The 22459-nt window shown below is 36.7% G+C and overlaps 5 protein-coding genes across 5 annotated transcripts; 2 read left to right on the forward strand and 3 right to left on the reverse strand.

Annotated features, from left to right (window-relative positions):
* The first annotated feature begins 1985 nt into the window (after window positions 1-1985).
* LOC106421157 (putative methylesterase 14, chloroplastic) lies at window positions 1986-4236 on the forward strand. Its single transcript, XM_013861999.3, has 5 exons — window positions 1986-2556; window positions 3028-3270; window positions 3344-3487; window positions 3575-3709; window positions 3803-4236. The coding sequence occupies exons 1-5, from the start codon at window positions 2311-2313 to the stop codon at window positions 4073-4075; spliced, it is 1041 nt and encodes a 346-aa protein (XP_013717453.2). The 5' UTR covers window positions 1986-2310; the 3' UTR covers window positions 4076-4236.
* Window positions 4224-5436, reverse strand: LOC125589238 (light-harvesting complex-like protein OHP2, chloroplastic). The gene is made up of 2 exons (XM_048761751.1): window positions 4982-5436; window positions 4224-4498 (listed from the first exon to the last, which is right to left on the reverse strand). The coding sequence occupies exons 1-2, from the start codon at window positions 5383-5385 to the stop codon at window positions 4384-4386; spliced, it is 519 nt and encodes a 172-aa protein (XP_048617708.1). The 5' UTR covers window positions 5386-5436; the 3' UTR covers window positions 4224-4383.
* A 219-nt stretch (window positions 5437-5655) lies between these two features.
* On the reverse strand, window positions 5656-7576 carry LOC125589237. Its single transcript, XM_048761750.1, has 3 exons — window positions 7415-7576; window positions 6564-7063; window positions 5656-6095 (listed from the first exon to the last, which is right to left on the reverse strand). Exons 2-3 carry the CDS (start codon window positions 7061-7063, stop codon window positions 6026-6028), a joined length of 570 nt encoding a protein of 189 aa, XP_048617707.1. The 5' UTR covers window positions 7415-7576; the 3' UTR covers window positions 5656-6025.
* Window positions 7577-16481: 8905 nt separating this feature from the next.
* On the forward strand, window positions 16482-18911 carry LOC106421174 (UDP-rhamnose/UDP-galactose transporter 6). Its single transcript, XM_048761752.1, has 6 exons — window positions 16482-16734; window positions 17024-17232; window positions 17325-17509; window positions 17588-17788; window positions 17887-18048; window positions 18389-18911. The coding sequence occupies exons 2-6, from the start codon at window positions 17103-17105 to the stop codon at window positions 18716-18718; spliced, it is 1008 nt and encodes a 335-aa protein (XP_048617709.1). The 5' UTR covers window positions 16482-16734; window positions 17024-17102; the 3' UTR covers window positions 18719-18911.
* A 35-nt stretch (window positions 18912-18946) lies between these two features.
* Window positions 18947-20546, reverse strand: LOC125589239 (40S ribosomal protein S18). The gene is made up of 4 exons (XM_048761753.1): window positions 20383-20546; window positions 19941-20101; window positions 19384-19572; window positions 18947-19273 (listed from the first exon to the last, which is right to left on the reverse strand). Exons 1-4 carry the CDS (start codon window positions 20383-20385, stop codon window positions 19168-19170), a joined length of 459 nt encoding a protein of 152 aa, XP_048617710.1. The 5' UTR covers window positions 20386-20546; the 3' UTR covers window positions 18947-19167.
* Window positions 20547-22459: the final 1913 nt, after the last annotated feature.

Here is a 22459-nt window from a genome sequence, read left to right on the forward strand (position 1 = left end):
ATATTTTATTAGATTGTGTATAATTTAATATATATTGTTTTGAGAATCAAATAATAAAAATAAACTAAAGTATCGAAGGTTGATTGATTCAAATTTACGTAAATGAATATAGTAACAATAGTTTTTTGGAAATTCATACATACATATATATATATATATAAAAATTATACAAAAGAAATTAGTAGTAATAGTTGGTTAATATTTCTATATTATTATTTAAAATTTTCATATTATATTTATTTATTAATATTTTGAGTTTTTCCATAAATTTATATGCGTGAAACTATTACTATAAATAATAATATTATATTATTATTTTAGTTAGTTTTTATTAATAACTATCACAATTTAGTTTTGACATAAATTGTAATAGTTATTACATTCTCTTTATGATTAGTAATTTATTTTTTATATCAATCTATTTGGTATTCAAATAAATATTAGGATTAGGATTTTATATGAAAAAAAAAGTTGCATAAAATTGTTAGGAGATTTTTCAGAAATTGTACATTGTATACTTATAATCAAAAGTTACAATATTCTTAACTTACATAGGATTTTGCCTTTCTAGAGTAAGATGATTCTATAAAATAATAAAAAATTTTAAATAAAGAAAAAGGAAAAATACTTACAAAGAAAAAAGAAATTGCAGGTTAATTTCATTAAGGTGACTAGGCCTGGGCATAAAATTCGGAACCCGAAATCCAAACCGAACCCGAACCGAAAAAACCCGATCCGTTATCCGACCTGAAATGTAAAAATACTTGAACGGGTCTTATAGGGTGGTACAAAAAATATCTGAACACAAAGTGTTATTAACCGAATCTGAACGAGTAACACGAAAAATCCAAAATTAATAGTCAATATAAATATTTTGTAAGTATTTCAATTATTAAATTCAATATTTGTGGTAATATGATATATAATAATAAATATTAAAATTTTAATAAATGATTTAAGTATACAATTAGTTATAAATAAGTATTTTATAATTTCTCATTGAAATAAAACGTCTACTCTCTATAAGTTAATACATATTGTTTACAAGTGATGTTTGTTTTCATGTTTGAGTTAACATTTTATTGTTATTTTATCAATTATATGTGTGATAGATTAATTTTTATTTAATTTAGATGTTTTTCTTTGTGTTTTGCTTTAAAATTTTTGTTTTTTACTTCGGTTATATCCGAACCGAACCTATATAACCCAAATCCGTACGATATATGATTACTTTATGGGTTTTAGAACGCAATACAATTTTGATCCGAACCCGAAGTGTTATTATCCGAACCCGACCCGTACTGATAAAATTTTATTATGGGACCTAGGAGCATAAACCTGAAAACCCGAAAATCCAAAAAACCCGATCTGAATGCCAACGGGTACCCGAACGCCCAGACCTATATGTAACTAACGTGAGGATAGTTTTTTTAATAATAGTTTGGTTACAAAAAATCTTTCTTATAATAATGGGTTAAATAAAAAGAAAAGAAAATAATAATATTGATAATTATAATAATTAAGTTCATTCATTAAAAGTATGAATGTAATCGACTATCATGAGAGTTAACATGAAAACGACACGTTGGAAATTGAATTATAAAGATGCATGTATTAATAAGTAATTATGAAATATTAATTATGATTTTACAATAAAATAATATTAAAAATCTTAAATTAATTATATTTCAAACCTCTGAAGCTTCTTTCAAAAAGTTTTTTTTTGTACAAACAAATGAAAATAGAGAGAAGCTAAAATGTCTTTACCAAAATCAATTCCAGTATGTTGAGGTATATATATTTTAACAAAATGGAATACACGACACATGTAAAGTTTTGACGGAATCCAGTATGTTGAAAAAAGGTCAAATCCTCGTTTCTACATTCCACCGAAGTAAAATTATATTTTGACTTTCCAGTTCAGAAAAAAATGACACTCTGGAAGGAAGATGAAATCTCGAATCTATCTACAGCATCAACACACTTCGTTTTGCTTGCTTATGTCCAAATCCGTCTCTATTCCTCTCTTTTTTTCTTGCGGTGGTACAAAAATTCAGAAACAACTGTGTAAAGCAGTTAATGACCGAATTTTTTTTTTATTTTTTTTTTGAATGAAATGACCGATTGCTTCCTTCACCTACTCTCTCTCTCTCTCTCTCTGGAAGTCAAGTAATAAGGCGATTGCTTGATCCCATCTAGGGCAAACGTAACGAACTTTGACTTTCTCGAGAAAACATGCCAGAATTTCTTTGAATTCCCGTCCTGTGAAACTCGAAATTCAGCTTTCTGGGTCTTGATTTGGAAGAAAGGATGGGTAACAAGATCATGTCCATGATGAAGAAAGACAGCAAAGACGGATCTAAGAGCAAGAGAATGAATCGCTCTCAGAGGAAACTGCTCGCTGATGAAGAGATGTTGCATCGCCGAGCTCTGTCCATGGCCATTCATCAGACTCAGCTTTCTCAGAGATTCGACGGATCCATGTCTAGACGGGTCGGGTCTACTAGCACCAGGAAACAACGCACCCTCTCTGACCCCTTTTCTAATGGCAAGCAGGTTCTCTCTTCTCACTACTGCTTCTTAATCACAACAAAGTGTGAATCTTTTCTTGGAAAGTTCAAATCTTTTACTCATCTAATCATTTTATATATATGATGTAATGATTATTTCGACTGGGTCCTTTGCCTTTTTTTGGGTTTAATGATTGTTGGGAACTTTTTATAAGATTCTTTTTGTTTAAAATTAGAAAAGAGATGTTGAAAGTGCGCAGAGATTCGTAACTTATCGGTTGGAAATGCTAACTTTATCCAGATAATAAATGTTGTTTACTCTGATACTGACATTGGATTGGGACCAGATGAGCTATAAAAGCCTATGAATGTACTGATATCCTTTGTTATTGTCTGAAACACTTTTGTCTCTCCTCTTTGTTTCTTAAAGTCCTGTAATTGATTTAAGATGCTATGACAATGTATGATTATAGAAGCTTAGTTTTGACTCATGTATCTACTTTCCTTCTTTCTTCAGGTACCAGATTTTTCATCAGAGAGCTTGACAGTGAAGAAATTCGTCTTGGTGCACGGTGAAGGCTTTGGGGCGTGGTGTTGGTACAAAATCGTTGCTTCACTGGATGAGTCAGGACTCTCTCCTATTACAGTGGACCTCACTGGATCTGGTTTTAATATGACTGACACGAACACTGTCTCTACCTTGGAGGACTACTCAAAACCATTGATCGAGTACCTCGAAAATCTCCCTGAAGAAGACAAGGTTAGACTTTGTTTGAAGGAACATTCGTTTGATTTGGGATAATGAGAGATACGAGTTTGTTGGTTATATGCAGGTTATTCTGGTTGGTCATAGCACTGGAGGTGCGTCCATTTCATACGCTTTAGAGCGGTTTCCTGAGAAAATCTCCAAAGCTATATTCGTATGTGCAACAATGGTTTCTGATGGCCAAAGACCCTTTGATGTTTTCTCTGAAGAGGTAACAATAATAAACACTCTTTTAGCTCATTCATCCATTAGAGAAAACGCCATGGCATATTGTGAGAAACTGTCTACAATGCTGCAGCTTGGTTCCGCAGAGAAGTTCATGAAAGAGTCCCAGTTCTTGATCTATGGCAATGGAAAAGATGAGCCTCCTACAGGGTTCATGTTTGAGAAACAACACATGAAAGGCTTGTATTTTAATCAATCACCCAACAGGGTACAGCTTTACACACTGAGTTAGCGTTTTTTATTGGTAATCACTAACCAAAGTGTACACCTTTTTAATTGATTCTTGGTGAGTGGTTTTCAGGATATAGCACTGGCAATGATGTCGATGCGACCTGTACCACTTGGACCAATGATGGAGAAGGTAACACTGACCGCAGAAAGATACGGGAAAGGGAGAAGATTCTATGTTCAGACACTAGACGACCTAGCGCTCTCACCAGACGTTCAAGAGAAGCTAGTGAGAGAGAACAGCCCTGAAGGAGTGTACAAGATCAAAGGAAGTGATCATTCTCCTTTCTTCTCAAAGCCTCAGTCTCTACACAAGATCCTTCTCGAGATTGCACAGATTCCTTAAGATCATCTGAGACCACCTTTGGAGAGGATATTGAACATATTCTGGTTTGAGAATACTTTTCTTTTCTTTGGGACCATTTATGTTATTGTACACAATTTTTAGAATCGATCCATAGATCATACTTGTAACATTTGAAAGATAAAAGTGGTTGAACAACAAAAGGGCCCTGTATTAAAAGATCTTTAGGGGATGCATATACAGGAGGAAGAATAAACAAGGAGAAGAAGATTGAACATAGGGAATGAGAGAAAGGATCATATATCTATATAACACCAACACCACTCTTTTTATTATTATTATTATTATTATTATTCCAAGTCTAGAATGCCGAAATTGGAGAGAAGGATTTTAACTTGGTCGACAAGGTCTGATCCTGTTGCATACTCTGTCAGCATCCCCACCGCAAAACCAAACATAGCCCACCTGCAAACAGAGAGAGAGAGAGAGAGAGAGAGAGAGATATCTCATGTCCAGCAAGTGCTAACTAATTGTGGAAGCAACCGCAGCATAGCAAGATATGGATGCTTTAAAACACCGAGAAAATGAGTTTTCAATCATATGGGACAAATCCAAAGACGAGGCAAAAATCAACTTTAAGCTCTGTATGTCTAAATTTGAATACTTATGCTGCAAATGAAGAAACATCAGCTTAAACCAGAACTGCCCTCAAATGCAAACAACAACATTTGCAAACTAATGTATCCATCCATCATAATGGATACATATTTAGCTTATGAATAAAACATTAAACATCATCAAATTGCAGACAGTCTGTTCTCTAACTACAAGTATTCAGGACTCACAATTATCAAATTCATCTCTCTATATAATATTATTAGTAGAACATAGCAATCAAATTCCAGGACTGAGATCATTAGTTAAAAAAAAATGGCAAAAAGGAAGTACCTTCCATTGGAGATCTCGTTTTTGGGTTGGAAACCAAAAAAGGGACCTTGACCAGCAGCTTCAAGCTTCTTCTGCTTAAAGTAATCCTGAAGCTCTTTAGCTTTCTGCCTCTGAAACTCCACCGTAGTTACTACGCTCTTACCGTCAACAGCCACAGCTTTCTGTGGTGGTGTAGGAGAAGAAGACGGCATAGGAGGCACAGGTTTTTGGGGGGGTGAAGGCTCCCGGAGAGTAGGAGGAGCAGAGGGCCTTCTCAGGGGACCTTCGGCCTGAGAACATCTGATGATGAATACACATGGCTTACTCGTTGAGAATCTCAAAGACGACGAAGTCGTCAAAGAAGATGAAGAAGAAGAAGATGGATTTATAATTCTGATGCATTGAATCGGCGAAGCTAATGACATCTTTTGTTTAATGCCTTTCTTTTAACTTTGAATTGTCTGCAAATTTTCAGGTTGTGTTCTAATGGAATGGTTCTGTAGTGCGTCTTTTGGTAATGTGTGTGTGGATGAAATATCGCCAAGTCGCACACAGTTTTGCACAAATGATCTTTTGTCAAATGGTGGTTCGGAATCATCCCACGCGCGTGGATAGCGACTGGACCACAGTTAAACCTTTGAGTTACACTGTATCTAAATTCTGAAGTTATAAACACAAAACTAAAAAAAGGGAAGTACAAAGATTTTTGTTGGATTTTCAACTCCAAAAGCTGTGGTGTGGATTCATCTTTACAAGACAGGACATAAGCATTAAGAGAGATGGTTGTACATTGAATAATCAATCTCACGTAGTTGACAAGTGGCTACAAAAGGTACACATCCAAAAGTTCTTCTTCTTATCCAATCTTATATCTCTTTCTCTTTCTCTCTCTCTCTCTTCATATATCAAAGGTGCGCATGAAAAGAGAGGACAAGAAGTTGGTGAGCATCTACCTCAACTATATGAGCTGCGATTGAAAGCCCTCTCTGTCTCTGAAAACATGTCTTTTAGCTTCTGCTTTGTTTGAGTTTATATGTTGGCCAATACCATTAAGGGAGATTCTGGTTACATGATTGCACACATACAACTTTTTCTATTTCCGTGATACAACTCATTATCTGATTCATCCACTTCACTGCAAATTCAATCATAGCAAAAATGTTTTCAACATATTGGTTCTTGGTATGACAACAAGAAAAGAAAGACAACCTGAATGATTGCACAACTACAAGTCTACAACGCAACTTCTATAGAAGAAGACAAACCATTGTGTATAAATATTACTAGTCTACATAAGGGAAACTCTGAGTAGTATCTATTCAAGAACAAATAAGTTAAATATATTTTCTTGTTTTATTAAACTGCAGCTTATTCATAATTTAGAGTGTTATCAAATATCAGGCAATGATCTAAACTTTACATGGAAGAATGTGGTAAAATCATGATAAAAGGATGTTCCGAAACCATGAAGTCAGTTGTTTCTGCATCTGCTTTTATGGAACATTGGTTATTCCATACTCTAACATACGCCAAAACCAACATCTATTAGCCACGCATACAACACTTTCAAGGGATGTAATTTCATAAGAGAAAGCATCCGTACCTAGGCTCAAATTCTCTGACCTCAGCAATCTCAATTCCACAGGTGTCAGGCCACTGCACTTTCCTTCTGTCAGCATGATCCAGCACGCCGTCTCTACTCAGATCATCACCATCAGCAAGAACAACACCGCTAAATGAAGATCTTTTCTTCAAGCTGCTCTTAAGTGCAAACCTATTACTGACTTCACAGTTATAGTCAACACTCGGTGGTGGTGCATGATCCTTCTTCCCCTCGCTGTCAGAAGGAAATTCCTGTGGCTGACTATCAGATTTACGACCAAAGCATATAAGGGAAGTGCAGCGACGTGAGAGCCAATTCTTAGATAAATCCGAGTGAAACTTGGTATCAGAGTCTTCGGCTATCAAATGGTAATGGCTCCAAGGTGATACCCTCACAGGTTTTTGTTCATTCTTATGGCCAAGTAGAAGAAGGGCTAGACCGTTGCTATACCCGGAAGCTGATGAAGAGAAGAATCCTCCTCCTTCTGCTGCAAATAACATCTGCGGAAAGAGTTCATCACCAAATCACGTCATTTTTTTTGAAGAAACCAATATGCAGATATCGAAACAAAAGGTATCAAAATTTAATTTGTTCTCTGATTTGTCAAGAAAATATGGACTGAATGCAGCCAAATAAAAGCAGAGAAAAACAAAAATTACAAAAAAAAAAATCATTGAATTAGCTAGTAAAATAGGTTAACAACTAACCAAGCTACGAAATTTACAACCACTCTACATAGTAAGTTCAACTTTGTTTCACCTTCAGATTTACAACGAAACAGTGAAAAAAAAAAACATAAAGTGAGAAATAAGGTATCAGATGGCTAAAAGGGTAAGAGACTCGCGACTCACCTGGCGGATCTGAGAGACGACGAAGCGATTAACGGAGAAAATGCCGGCGTAAGCGCAGAGAGAGAGAGAGAGAGAGAGGAGAGAGAGAGAGAGAGAGAGAGAGAGAGATGGGAAACAAAAAAAAATAATGTGATAAAAAAAAACTTTGATAAATTGCCTTGGCGATGAAAAGGTGAGACATAAGTAAGAAGCGGTGCGTGTGTGGGTCCCGTTTTGATTTTCACTCATGTTTTAGAAACCGACCCGACATAAAATGGTTTGCATTTTACGATGATTGTACTAAAATCTGCTAAATATGATTTCCAGAATCAATTCAAATCATTTTGGTTGGGTGTTCAAATGTCGGAACTTGCTTTCTTTTCTTCTGATCTGATAATCAATCAACTACCTGAACCGTAATGCCTGTTCAAACTAAAGAATGCTAATAGTGGCTATGGACTTATGGTTACTAATTTACTATTTACAAGATTTAAAAAAAACGTTGCTAATACCGGTTCATTCAATAGCATTGATCATAAATAATATATTGTTTGTTAATAGGGTGAATTTGATCAATATTTATAATACCCCAAAATAAAAAAAATATAACCATAGTAAATTGGAAAATAAAGTCAAATTCTCTCTGACATATTTTTCCATGCACAATCTTGACATGTTTTTCCATGCACAATTTTTGGAAGCTTCCCTGCCGCGTTTTCGACATGAATCCGGCGAACCTTACCACTGGCGAACATTCTCCTCCCCTCATCCACCTTCCTGAGCCCCTCCCCCGACCCTATCTCTCCATTTTCCCTTGTTCAATTCCCTCTTCTATGTACTAAATCCCCAAAACTTTCCTCCACCAAGTCAACTTTATCTTCCGCAACCTCAACTATTGTTATCTCTGTGTTTCAGTCATCCCTCTCGCTGCCTCTAGAAATTATTTCTAAGGCTGCATATACTACTGCTATTCCATCTGTTGGATCTGAAGACACTGTTCTAGTTTTGGGAACTGTGACCACTGCTCCAAGTGAGGCTTTGGTTATGTCCTCACAACGAGCTGTAACCTTTCTGTCTGAAAATCAAAACCCTCAAAACCCTAACCCTGATGTCATTATCCTTCACCCCCATAAATCCTCTTCAAGTAACCTTCAGTCCTCTTCTGCTTTTGCAGATGTGGAGATGGCCTCCCCTGTCCAGCATATACTAACTACCGCCTCAAACATCCCCTCTGTGGCATATGTGGGGCAAAGGAAACAAGCTAGAAATCCAAATCAACTCTCTCAATAGAACAACAATTGTGAGAATCCCGAGTGAGTACCTGAGAAATAAGATCCTGGTGAAGTCCATCTGGTATGTAGGAGACATTATGTTTCATACTGCTTTATGGTAGTCTACTATCTCAGCGATGCCCACGACCATGGACTCCATAAAAATTTGGGCTCATCTCACTGGAATGCCATTGGATCTCAGACATAAAGATGGGTTAAGTCTTGTTGCAGGACTGGTTGGAGACCCAAAAAAACTGATGCCTTCACCCTGAATCTGGTCAGTTTAATGATATCTCATGTCAAAGTTGAGGTGGATCTTACTAAACCTCTTCCGAGTGTGTAGTTGAGTTTGAACGTCAGAGTGGTGAAGTGGTTGAAGTGTTGGTATCATATCCTTGGCTCCCCATACATGCTCCCACTGCAAAGAGCTTGACCACATAGTGTGTAATTGCTTAAAGCTCCCATTTCCCCCTGCTGCGTCGGCTGCTAAAGGAAATGATACAGCGAAAAAACCTGAAGAAAAAAAAATCATCAGAGAAGTCAGCTTCGTAATTTCAATATGTGGCAGTAAAGAATCATAATACTAAGAAGCACTTGGGTGAAGTAGGAACTGGTTCTAATTCAAGGAACTCCTCTCCACCTGCAACTCCATCCTCAAAGCCAACCCATTCTAAATCGTCCCTTATGGAAACTGAGAATTCATTCTCTATCCCTAAACCCAATACCCAAAAAACTCACTACATAAAGCTACCTACTGCCCCTATTCCAATCTCTTCTAATCCTTTTGCCATTCTAAATACACACCAAAGCCCACATGACCCTCCTAGACCCTTCTTAAAATGTTCCTGATCCTCTCCAACTCTATCACCTCCCCATCAACAAAAAACCCTCACACTCCCAGCGCCCTCAAAAAATCAAAATCCTGCAACTACCACTCTTTCTTCAGGAGTTGCAGAGCCGGTTTCTTCTGCCCTAACCTTGTTGACCCAGCTTCTGTTAACCTTTTTTGTTCTTCGTCCTTAGGTTCTCTTCATTCTCATGGGGAACCTAAGTTTTCTTCCTAATGAGTGTCAAACTCTTTTTTGGAATGTCTGCGGTTTAAATGATCCGGACAAACATCGGCTTTTTGTTTCATGGATTAATAGTCAGCAGCCACTTTTTGGAGCTTTACTAGAGACACATATCAAAAAACTTTCACTGACCCATATCATGTCCTCTCTCTTTCCAAGATGGAACTTTGCTTCTAACCACCAATCTGATGACGACGGAAGGGTGATTATCATTTGGCGTAACCCTCTCATTGTTTCGATCATCTCCCAGTCTCGACAACAAGTTACTTGTGAAATCAAAATTCCGGGACTGCAAGCTATCATTTTCACAACTATTTACGCAGCTAATACAAGTCAGGATCGAACATACCTTTTGGACAGAATTAACCCATCTTCACTCAGTCTTAGACCTTGATTGTAAACCATGGATGATCGGAGGTGACTTTAATCATATCCTTCATGTTACGGAGCAGTCTGTGTCATTCGATTACAACAACTCCACTTCCTTATACCAATTCAAAGACACTCTTCTGAAATTGGGAATGTTTGATTCAAGATATCAAGGACCCTGCTTCTCCTGGTTGAATAAACATCATGCCTTACCCATTACGAAGAAGCTTGACAAGGTGCTTCTCAACTATGCATCTCTGCAGTCTTTTCCACACACTACCTCCTTCTTCCTTGCCCCTATGATTTCTGATCACTCCCCTTGCCTTATTGACCTAGCCTTCCAACTACCTAAAGCCAATATCCAACCTTTCAAATTTCCTAAACTACCTTACTAAACACGCAAATTTTCACCAAGTGGTTCAGGATGCTTGGATTCATGCCGGAAGTACGTGCACAGATCTTGCAAGTTTGTGTTGGAAACTAAAGACTATAAAGAGAGAGCTAAAACACTTAAATAGAGATAACTATTCCAATATCCAAGAGAGAGTGAAAGAAACTTACCGTTTACTTCAAATTTTGCAGGTTCAATCACTTGAGTCACCATCGGCGGAGTCATTCCTCCAAGAGTCCATCTTAAATCAAAAATGGCACTTCCTGAGACAGATAGAGGAAAGTTACTTCAAGCAGAAATCAAGAATTAACTGGTTAAACCTAGGAGATCAAAATACTACCTTCTTTCAAAGGATAAGTCAAGTAAGGGTGAGCTATAATGATCCGGTCGTTCTTACTGGCTTCGGGAGATATTATAGTTGACCCGTTAGAGATGAGTCATCTTGCAGTTTGCCATTTCAAGTCTGTACTTGGTCCAGAAGGCTCAATCTTGAGACGCCAGTTCACCCATATCGCTTTGTTTCACTCGCTTACTCCATTCAGATGTTCCATGTCACATCAGAATCAAATGTTAGTGATTCCAGCTTCGGAGGAGATAACCAAAATCATGTTCAAATTAAATCCTAACAAGGCACCAGGGCCTGATGGTCTCTCTTCCAGTTTTTTTTAAGGCTGCATGGGGTATATTGGGAGAGGAAGTGATTAACTCTATTACTCACTTCTTTCACTCATCGTTCCTACCAGCTTCTGCGAACTCTACGATCCTGACTTTAGTCCTTAAATTCCCAGGAGCCTCCCGTATTGTCGACTACAAACCTATATCATGCCTTAATACCCTCTATAAGGTGATTTCAAGACTACTTGTCTCTCGGCTAAAACCTATTCTACGGGATCTTATTGTGCCAAATCAAATAACGTTTGTCAAAGATAGGCTTTTAGTTGAGAACACAATGCTTTCTAGTGAACTTGTCAATGGCTACCATAAGAATAAGGCACCTAAGAGAATTACCTTGAAGGTGGATATTTCTAAAGCATTTGATACTTTATTGCGGGACTTCCTCTTCTCTTGTTTAGATGCGCTTCATCTCCCCTCCCGATTTGTCAGCTGGTTGAAAGCTTGTATCTGCACTACAATTTCACTATGGGTTATAATGACACTTTAATGGTTATTTCAAGGGAAGAAGAGGGTTGAGACAAGGTGACCCTTTGTCTCCTTACCTTTTTGTAATTGATATGAACAGCTTGTCATTGATGCTTAATAAAGTCACAGAGGAAGGAAAACTTGCATATCATCAAAACTGCCACCAAATGAAGCTCACCCACCTTTCATTTTCTAATGATTTGTTGATTTTTATTGATGGATCAATTGAGTCAGTGCAGACTGTGCTGAGGACACTTCATGAGTTTGAGCAGTGATCTGGTCTTACGGTTAGTTTCAAAAAAATGAGCTTCTTTGCTTTGGGATTAACAGAAGAAGAAATTGCGACTATCCAAGCCTCAACTGGTATGACTTGTGCTTCTCTTCCTATGCGGTATTTTGGAGTGCCTCTCTCTTCGAAAAACCTGTCTCTCCATATCTGCCAGCCCCTAATTCAACAGGTCAAAGCAAAGTTCAGTTCTTGGACAGTTAAAACACTATCTTTTGCGGGTCGACTACTCCTTATAAAGACATTCATCTCAGGGATATCTACCTTCTGGTGCTCCTCTTTCATACTTCTAAAGGCTTGCGTAAAAGTAATAAACTCAATGTGTGGAGCTTTTCTTTGGAATGGTGGACTAGAGGGGAGTCACTCAGCCCGGATCTCGTGGGATAAAGTTACGAACACTAAGGAGCAAGGAGGACTGGGAATTTGTGACTTGGCTACATGGAATAAGGTGTGCATCCTAAAGCTTGTTTGGTTGATGTTCTTCGGGGAAGATTCTGTTTGGGTTTCCTGGTTCAAAGAAGTCATTCTAAGAAGATCAATAAGTAACTACTGGACAATCAAGCAAAACTCCAAATTCTCATAGCTTGCAAAACAAACTCATCAAAGGGAGGGATATGATTTTTCCATTGATTATATGTAGAGTTGGGAATGGTCTTACTACACGATTTTGGCACGATAATTGGTCTTCGTTGGTAGTATCTATACGTTTCTAAATGCGGCTTCATCTCGACTGGGAATTCCGCAACAAGCTACATTGGTCTCACTGTCTACTAATGGCAACTGGATGCTACCACCTGCTAGAATAGAGAATCAACTTTAGCTTCAGGCATACCTAACAACTCTAGTCCTAACGGAAGATGAAGATTATATACTACGAATGGGAAATTGCAGGAAAGACTAGCAACACTTTCTCAATTGGCGCAGTGTACACTTACCTATGAGGCATCATCACAAATGTTAATTGGTCACAACTGGTTTGGCCCTCCTATGGAATCCCAAGGCAAAGCTTCTTGATGTGGCTTGTGATGCTAGATAGATTCCCAAAGAAAGACATAATGATCAGCTGGGGCCTCGATGTATCTCTGACTTGTCTCCTCTGCAACTCTTATCCATAATCCATAAATCATTTGTTCTTTGATTGCCCATTTGCATATGCGATTTGGTCTGTGATTGCTTCCCACCGGAGCTTGCGTCCGCTGCGAAATTGGGATGCAACAGTGACTCAATTAGCGCAATTAACTGGGAGCAAACATGGAAAGCGACTTACTCTCCTCTGTTGACAATCTACCATCTATTCCATCTGGTGTGAGAACGACTTCACCGAACTATCTTCAGATCACCAGATTCGATCATTAGCAACCTAGACAGACTAATCCGAAATAGGATTCAGAGAATCAAACCCTCGATCTTCTAGCTTTATGATGAAACTTTGGTTGGAGCGAACTGATGACGATCAAGTTCTTCTTCGCCAACGTCTTCTCTGCAACTGATGACGATCAAGTTCTTCTGCTGGGCTACAAGTGGGCCTCTGAAACTTCTTCATTTAATCACATTCTGGGCTCTGGGTCCAAGTTCTATTGATATGTCTTCTTATAAATAACTTTATTGGGTCTGCTGACCTTGCTACACTAGCCTTTTATTAGGTTTGTAACTTTTTATTTTTTTTTCCTGCAACTTAAATTGAAAGCCTTTTACAAAAAAAAAAATTGGAAGTCATGGGATGTGACAATTAGAGCCAAATCTTGACCTTCTTCGCATTGCACTCGCATGCGCGTGAAGATAAGGAGAGTGGCACATTTCTATTGTAACCATTAGCTTACTATATTCATGTAATTGGAAACGCAACGCAACGTTTTTTGTAAGTGTATTACACGATAGGCAACACTATACTATAATATATATGACATAGTATTAGCACCACAAAAGTTAAAGAGACCATCAGCCTAGGTGTTTCTGGGGCGCGAAGGTGAACTCCAATTCAATAAGATAAACTTTATAGCAGTGGTGACCATAAAAGGCTTGAAAGTATTGGACTGTACGATACACGAGACATATATATGCTAACATGACATATAAGGACAATAAGAGTGGAAATTTTAGTATACAATATGTGATATAGTATAGTTCGCCGAGGTTGCTATGGGAAAACATTTTGTTGGAGAAGGCATAACAAGTGGTTCAAGTGGAGGCGACTATAGTGGATACGCAACAAGGTAACATGAACGATAATGTATACAATAGCATCTCCCTCCCCCCCCCCCCCATCAATAAGGGAGTTGCTCTTAACGTTTGGTTACACAGATACGATAACATTAAAAGTTGAAACAGGGTAGGTAAGTAAAACTTATAAATATCACTCCACAGGAAATTGCTGGAGGTAGTCGGGGTTGAAGCATGAGAAAGCTTCTACTGCGTATGTTTGTGTTGCAGTGCCAAGATCGTCTTCTGTTAGTTGGGATGCATTGTTCAGGCTCCCTTTTCAATTAAGTTCCATAAGGACATGTGTTGCAACACACGATAATCCTGTGGTGTGTAAATATTGGAGGTGTTACAATTAAAGCACTGGTACTGCAAAATATAACTATTATATATATAAAAACCTAATAGAATGGTTAGGTAACCGTTAACTGGAAGCGGTGCTTTTAAACACATACACTATACTACTTCCATTATAGCTATAGTATAGTACAAGATGAAACGATGTGTTTTCTTACACTGATAAATTCAGTCTCTAAATACATATATGACGTAGCCGTAAACAGTTGCAATTTTTCATAGCTTCTTAGGACATCTTATATGGACATACATCATATACATACAAGCTTCCATCTGGTTTTACGTTTCCGACATAAGGGGTTCTATACTATAATCAGCTATCGATAGTCTAGTTTGTTCAAGTGTAATAGTAAGTTCACGACCAATAAAAGAAAATATTTAATTTACCAAACTTTTTTCCGCCAAAGCTGCAAGGCGATGTCAGTTATTTCTCACTCAAGAAGGCATACCATCGAATCTTGTGAGATCGATAACTCTTAAAAAATAAATGTTTTACCTTGTTTATGTCGGTGTCAATTGTCCACGTTCAACTCTCGCCTCAAAGGTTTACGGCGCCGAAACCCAAACACCACATGTCCCTCACTTCCACAGGTTATCGGCTTCCGTTTGGGGCTTTCCGATTGTTGGCGTCTCGTCCTCCGTTTCGCAACAGATGCCCTTAAACACATTTGCAAAATATGACTTTCGCACTCGTTTATCATAAGAGAAAGCAAGCAGGAAAATGTGTTTATGAAATTGCAGTTTCTTGGCAAAAGTGAAGATATGTGACGATTTGGCTTTCAACGCGCAAGAGAAGAGTAGTTTTGGAACTTCAGAGCATATTATGTAACATATCATATCCATCGGGTTGTTATGGTTACTAACTTAATTACTCCTGAGCTATGTATATAAGCCCAAAAACAATACATGGAGGAGTGTAAAACAATAATTGAAGATTTTGACAATTCATTGTTTGCCAAACTTTTAGAGTGATTCTGCCACGCGGATAATTGCTAAGATCAGTCTTGTAAAGCTTAGCATATGTGAGTGTCTTCTACAATGTCCTTTAGATTTAGCAATCAAACCATTTGCTCTCTTTTTTCCTAACAAACTTTTGCATTTGCTATTTCGATAAAAATAAATTACTATTTATTTCCACGTCAAAGCAAACAGTGTCCAAACCACGACAGCCAGGGGCGGACCCACGTGTAGTGATGTGGGGTCACTTGACACCACAAAAACAATAAAACCTAAAATTTTAAGCTATGTACATTAGTTGACACTGGTAGTTTTGGTTGAAAAAGTAGTAAATGAACCCACAAACCCGGGTTCAACTCTCTTAATGACCTTTATTTTTCTATTTTTTATATTTATGACCCCACATAAAAAATTTTATGGGTTCGCCGTTGACGACAACATGTTCTCTTGCATTGTGTGGAAAATGTTTGTAGCTTCTGCTTACGATATCTCAAACAAATTTGCCCAGTTTTAAACAACCTTACATTCTTCAAAACTCTATGCGGACCATAATAAAGAAGAGCTGTCGATCATATCTAATCTAATAAGTACTTTTTAGTTTGGGCAAATCTCCAAAATAGCATCTTTCTAAGTTTATATCACAAAATAGCACTCAAAAACTAAAATGACCAAAATAACATCTTTCTAAGTTTATCCTTTGAAAATTTTAATTTTTTTATTTTTCAAAATTTGAAATCTTATCCCCAAAACCTCATTTCTCAACTCTAAACCCTAAACCCTAAACCATAAACCCTAAACTCTAAACCCTAAACTCTAAACCCTAAACCCTAAAATCTAAACCCTAAACCCTAAACTCTAAACCCTAAACCCTAAATCCTAAACCCCACTCTTTAACTCTAAACCCTAAGTTTGTGACTTTTGATAAAATATTAAATGCTATTTTTGTGACTTTTGACCTTAAGTGCTAGTTTAGAAACAAAAACTTGATTGATTTAGTGCTATTTTTGTCTTTTTCTCTTTTAGTTTCGACTCGTCTGAATACTAATTTCATATTTAGAGAAAGAAGGGTATAATAGTAAGAATATCATGAATGTAGATAAAATAAAAAATAAAAAAAAGGAAACGAAATAGCTGGAGCCTGACTAGTACTAGTATCGCTCCACGAGCCGTACGCTGCCCAACTGCCTTTTTTCAGATTACTCTTTTTTTTTTCTTTTTCCTCCACACTCTCTCGCCATCTCCGGCGCCGGTGCTCTGCTCCGATCACCTCCGCCTCATTCAATCTCTCTTCATACGCTGAGGTAACACTCCACTCCCTGTTCTCGTATTCTTCTTCTTCGTTTCCTCTGATATTGATGATATAAATGTCTGGAGGATCGATCCATCGTTTTAAAATTAGGGAGATTGATCTCTATGGTCTTAGATCTTACGGGAAATTCGCTCCGATCCGATTGAAAATTGATTAAACTCTTTTTTTTTTTCCTAGTTTTGATCGTATTACGTTCAAATTACTCTGTTGATTTTGAAAGATTTTGCGCTTTAGCTTCGTGCTGATTCTCTGATTTTTTCTATGATCTTCTTAATCCTTAGCGGAAAGTCAGTCTCTGGAGAATGGGACATTGAAGAATAATAAGAAGAAATAGAGAGTTGAGGGAGAGAGAGAGAGAGAATGGCTCCTGTGAGTAAAGCCGATAAGAAAACAGCAGCAGATGCTGGGGCTTGGATGTTCAATGTCGTCACTTCTGTTGGTATCATCATTGTCAATAAAGCTTTAATGGCCACTTACGGTTATAGCTTTGGTAACCAACCTCTCTCTCTCTTTTTTTTTATGATCTGAACGTGAATATTCCTCTGATTTGTTTTCTTGCTTATGTCTCAACCCCTGCTGCAGCTACAACCTTAACCGGTTTACATTTTGCTTTCACAACTCTCATGACCATTGTTCTAAGATGTCTTGGTTACATTCAGCCTTCTCATCTTCCCTTTACCGAGCTTCTCAGATTTATTTTCTTTGCCAACTTCTCCATCGTTGGAATGAACGTCAGTCTTATGTGGAACTCTGTTGGTTTTTATCAGGTAATTAAATTGCTTCTGAAAGAAATTGCACATCTTATCTTCTATTTAACAAAACAAATGTTATGTGTTGCCTCCCAGATTGCAAAGCTCAGCATGATTCCTGTATCCTGTTTGTTGGAGATGGTGTTAGATAAGATCCGTTACTCCAGAGACACCAAGCTTAGCATAGGACTGGTTCTTGCTGGTGTTGGTGTATGCACTGTCACTGATGTTAGTGTCAATAGCAAAGGCTTTCTAGCCGCTTTTGTTGCCGTCTGGAGTACTTCTCTGCAACAATATGTAAGTGTTCTCAAGGATATATCTTGCTCCATACAAAACTAAACATATCATTCCTTTGTCTTAAAAGTAAGATTGGTTTATACATGAACGCTACGCAGTATGTACATTACCTTCAGCGCAAGTACTCCCTTAGCTCATTCAACCTATTGGGACATACCGCTCCAGCCCAAGCCGCAACATTGCTGGTTGTTGGTCCATTTCTTGATTATTGGCTCACAGAAAAAAGAGTTGACATGTACGACTACAACTTGGTCTCCGTGGTAAGCCACTACAAACCTCAAACTAAGTTTCATACCTTAGTCTCATTAGCATTGACTCTTCTCTCACAAAAGGGAAATAGCATCACTATGTCAACACCCATAAATATTGTCACTACCTTACTAATCTTGTTGTAGTCTGCTATTATCTCCACCATCTGGTACCAGCCTTGTTTAAAATCTGCATACTAAGCCAAGCACATTTAAATACGAGCCTTAGCTTGTTTGTTTCATGCAGTTCAATGCTGTGTCTACTTAAGAACAGATTACCTAGCCAGATCGTGGTGTATCAAAATGGTTATAAACTCATTTGAAACTTGACAAGTTATTTTGAATTCTGCAGCTGTTTATAACCCTCTCGTGCACAATAGCAATCGGGACCAACCTAAGCCAGTTCATCTGCATCGGGAGATTCACAGCGGTGTCATTTCAAGTCCTGGGACACATGAAGACAATCCTGGTGCTGGTGATGGGATTTTTCTTCTTTGGTAGAGAAGGTCTGAACTTGCATGTGGTTATTGGAATGGTTATTGCAGTACTTGGTATGATCTGGTACGGTAATGCCTCTTCCAAGCCAGGAGGCAAAGAACGAAGAAGCTATTCTCTTCCAACTACTCGTCAACAGAAGCTTGGAGCTGCTTCGGATTCTGATGACAACGAAGACAAAGCCTAGTAGTAGTATTAAGTAGTAAATGATCAGGAACATCACATAGCTACCACATCTCTGTTTTGATTTATGGTCTTGGCTTAATTTATGATCCTCCCAGACGTTTGAGATTGTTTTGTAATGTTTTTTTCTCGGAATCATTGTTTACAATTGTATTAACCCATAGCTTCTCATAATATATTAAATCTCTTTTTAATAACCTACAAATATTTTTGTATTTTAATCAAACAGAAATGCAACGAACTATTGAGCACTTTTATTACTCAAATAAAAAATATTACTAGAGAAGCAACTTCAGAGATACCGTGACAAAAGTAATATAACGAAATGTGAAAAAACAAGTGAAGGATGTCTTACAAAAAAAACCTAAAATCCAGATTTTGAGACTTGCAACAAAACATAAAAAAAGGGGCCTTGTCAAAGATCCAATCCCAGCTGCAGCTAGCATCATTGTCTTAACGCTTCTTAGAGACACCAACAGTCTTTCCTCTGCGACCAGTTGTCTTGGTGTGTTGTCCACGGACACGGAGACCCCAGTAGTGCCTCAGCCCACGGTGGTTCCTGCTCGTTGTCAAGAAAAAAAGCAAAACAACCGTTACATAAAATCATTCAATTCAAATCACAAGAGAACCCAAAGTGGTAACGAGTTATATGATTGGAATGAGTTTGACCTGATCTTCTTGAGGCGTTCAAGATCATCCCTGAGCTTCATGTCGAGGGCATTGGAAACAACCTGGGAGTACTTTCCATCCTTGTAGTCCTTCTGTCTGTTCAAGAACCAGTCTGGAATCTTGTACTGCTTCGGGTTTGCTACGATGGTCATGAGGTTGTCGATCTCAGCTGCAGACAACTCACCGGCCCTGAAATTGAAGATCATAAGAGGATGTTCAAACTGTTATACACAAGACCATTGAATTTCCAACACAACTTATCGCTGAACATACAAAAACCCTAACAATTCTACACTTCTCATGTTAGACTGACAAAAAAAAAAAAAGCCACAGAGTCAGAAGAACTATAATAAGAGTAACTGTCTAAGCTAACATTTTCATTTAAAATGGAAACATAATTCATACCGTAGATACGTGAAAGCAAACATCACTTAGAAATTACAGAAAAAAAAAACAAAACACAAGACTACTATGTTCGGTCTAAAGGAAGTATTAATTACTTTTGAGTGAACTACAGTGACATTCGACAACACACGTGAAAGAGAGACAAAGCATACCTCTTGTTCATGTCGACATCGGCTTTCTTGCAGACAATGTTGGCCAGTCTCCTTCCAATACCCTTGATGGAGGTAAGAGCAAACATAATCTTCTGCTTGCCATCGACGTTGGTGTTGAGCACACGCAGAATGTGCTGGAACTCCTCGTTTGCTACCAGCGACTACACATTAACAATCACAAAACACACAAAATAGATCAAAACTTTGAAAGAAAATCAAACGATACTCAGTAACATGGCTCCTCGCTCATGTTTTTTAGGCTGTTTCTAACTTCTATAGACGGGAAATTAACAAAACAACACTGGATTCAAACGGAGTAGATGTGTTTAACGAGACTACTACAGATCGATGAGAACCAGTGAATCGATAAAATAGATCTAAGAGACGATAGCATTCGAGGAACTAACTGGAAAATGCTAAAGAAAGCGTAAGAACTAATTACCATTGTTCGGTTGGAATAGAAGCTGCCTGAGAGAGAAGATGAGAAGCTGCCTGAGAGAGAAGATGAGAAGCTCTCGCCGTTTTACACTCTAAACTCTCGCGCAAACCGATTAGAAAAACTAGGGTTTCTTTAGCGGTGGTTTATATCTATGTATAGACTGCATACAGTTGGGCCCAAGCAGTGTCTTTTAAACGGCCCAAGTTCTGTGAAATTTGTGTAAAGAGATTTTTATTTGGGCCCAAGCAGTGGCCTCTTTTTTTTTTTTTTGTCTAAATCTAGTTTTAAAATATTTTAAAACCTCATTTAAAATTTTTTATTTAATTTTATGTGTAGAAAATAAAGAAAAACTTTAAAATGAGGTTAAAAATATTTTAAAACTATATTTACACAGATAAATAGATATATTTATGAAATATAATCTTTTGTAAGGATTAATACGATAAAAACAAAATATACAATAATCATAAATGTGATATGTAATTGTACGGAACATAATGCAAAAAAAATATGAAACTTTAGATTTGAAATTCCTTTTTAGAAAGTAAAAATTTCATATATGAAATTAGAGTGTCTTTTAGAAATGCTCTTATGCTATGTTGAATTAGAGTTTGAAGTATTCAACTAGATTTTGATCCGCGCGGGTGTATTTTTTAAAAAATATGATGCTATTTATTTTTATGTCACTATTTAGGGTTGGGAAAAAAACTCGAATTCGAAGAACCGAACCGATCTCAATCCGAATAAGTAGTACCAAATTCGAACTAAAATTGATTAAATATCCGAATTATTCAAAATTTTGGTATTTGAAGAACTGAAAGTCTGAAACCTAATCTGATCCGATCCGAACCGAAGTATTTTGGGTATCCAAAATAGATTTATATACTTATATATATATTATTTATTTTTAGATTTAATATATATAAAAACATCCAGAATATATATGATACTTTTAAGTTCATCTAAATAATTGAAAATATATACAAATAATCAAAAGTAAATATCTAAAATAATCAAAATATACTCAAAACTCTAAAAATACTTAAATAATTATTAATTCTCTATCTAAATATTTAAATCAAACCAATTTATATATTAAGTTAGGTACTCTGACATATGTTATTGAATGTAATATATTATACTGTTTATGGATTTTTTAAAAAATTAAACCAAATAATAAATTTTAATTTTTTTAAAATAATTTAAATTGGTTATCCAAATCCGAACCGAATCCTCAAAGATCTGAACCGAACACGAATTCCCTTATAGACTCGAAAACAAACCCGAACGCCCACCCCTAATCACTATTATATATCTTATATGTGTCATCATAGGTTACAAAAATATGTGTTATCATATAATTAATCGTATTTTATATGTACCATCAAATAAATAATCTTATAATTAATAATATTCTATACGTACAATCATATAAATAATCACATATATTTATTTTATATTTCAATATGAAATATAAAAACCATAATTTAAGTTGATGTTTGTAATTGGGCTTTCTATTGTATTTTTCTTATATATATTGAAAACATTTTTTATAATGGTTATTAAAAAATATGTTAGTAAAAATCAAGTTTTGAATATATGTATATTTTTGAATGAATTTTTGATATAAATCAATTTAAATTATTATTTTGATTTGAATATGTATATCAAGTAACATAATATAATATAATGAACTTCTAATTTTTTTAATAGTATAAGAACATTTAACAAATGAGCTTCTTTCTTCGAATATTACAAGTGTTTGAACATTTAGATATACTGTGTTCAAAAAAAAAGAAGAACATTTAGATTATACTAGTTCATAGTCACGTGCGGACATGTGCTCACGTGTAGGTTTTGACCAGTCGATTACACGTCAAAAATGAATTTTCCGTTGATGATCGTCCTTGTCTCTGATCGTATGTGATGGATCTTCGGCCCCTTCATCAATCGATCGAACTCCACGATAAATTGGTTATCATAATCGCTGGAATACGTAACCGGAGATTGTAATGGTTTAGCGGAGAGATCTGTTATGGTTCCGGTTTACGTGTTTGGAAACAATTTTTCCTATTAAAGC

This window comes from Brassica napus, chromosome C6, assembly GCF_020379485.1.
Source record: "Brassica napus cultivar Da-Ae chromosome C6, Da-Ae, whole genome shotgun sequence".
Lineage (NCBI taxonomy): Eukaryota > Viridiplantae > Streptophyta > Magnoliopsida > Brassicales > Brassicaceae > Brassica > Brassica napus.

Coding starts and splice junctions, on each gene's coding strand:
- LOC125589238 (XM_048761751.1), bottom strand. CDS start 5,385: ATGTCATTAGCTTCGCCGATTCAATGCATCAGAATTATAAATCCATCT. Junction 4,499..4,981: donor AACGAGATCTCCAATGGAAG/GTACTTCCTTTT, acceptor CTCTGTTTGCAG/GTGGGCTATGTTTGGTTTTG.
- LOC106421157 (XM_013861999.3), top strand. CDS start 2,311: ATGGGTAACAAGATCATGTCCATGATGAAGAAAGACAGCAAAGACGGA. Junction 3,488..3,574: donor TTGATGTTTTCTCTGAAGAG/GTAACAATAATA, acceptor ACAATGCTGCAG/CTTGGTTCCGCAGAGAAGTT. Junction 3,710..3,802: donor TTAATCAATCACCCAACAGG/GTACAGCTTTAC, acceptor AGTGGTTTTCAG/GATATAGCACTGGCAATGAT.
- LOC125589239 (XM_048761753.1), bottom strand. Junction 19,573..19,940: donor GATGTCGACATGAACAAGAG/GTATGCTTTGTC, acceptor CTTCAATTTCAG/GGCCGGTGAGTTGTCTGCAG. Junction 19,274..19,383: donor GAACGCCTCAAGAAGATCAG/GTCAAACTCATT, acceptor GACAACGAGCAG/GAACCACCGTGGGCTGAGGC.
- LOC125589237 (XM_048761750.1), bottom strand. CDS start 7,063: ATGTTATTTGCAGCAGAAGGAGGAGGATTCTTCTCTTCATCAGCTTCC. Junction 6,096..6,563: donor GTCAGAGAATTTGAGCCTAG/GTACGGATGCTT, acceptor TTGAATTTGCAG/TGAAGTGGATGAATCAGATA.
- LOC106421174 (XM_048761752.1), top strand. CDS start 17,103: ATGGCTCCTGTGAGTAAAGCCGATAAGAAAACAGCAGCAGATGCTGGG. Junction 17,510..17,587: donor ACTCTGTTGGTTTTTATCAG/GTAATTAAATTG, acceptor GTTGCCTCCCAG/ATTGCAAAGCTCAGCATGAT. Junction 18,049..18,388: donor ACTACAACTTGGTCTCCGTG/GTAAGCCACTAC, acceptor TGAATTCTGCAG/CTGTTTATAACCCTCTCGTG.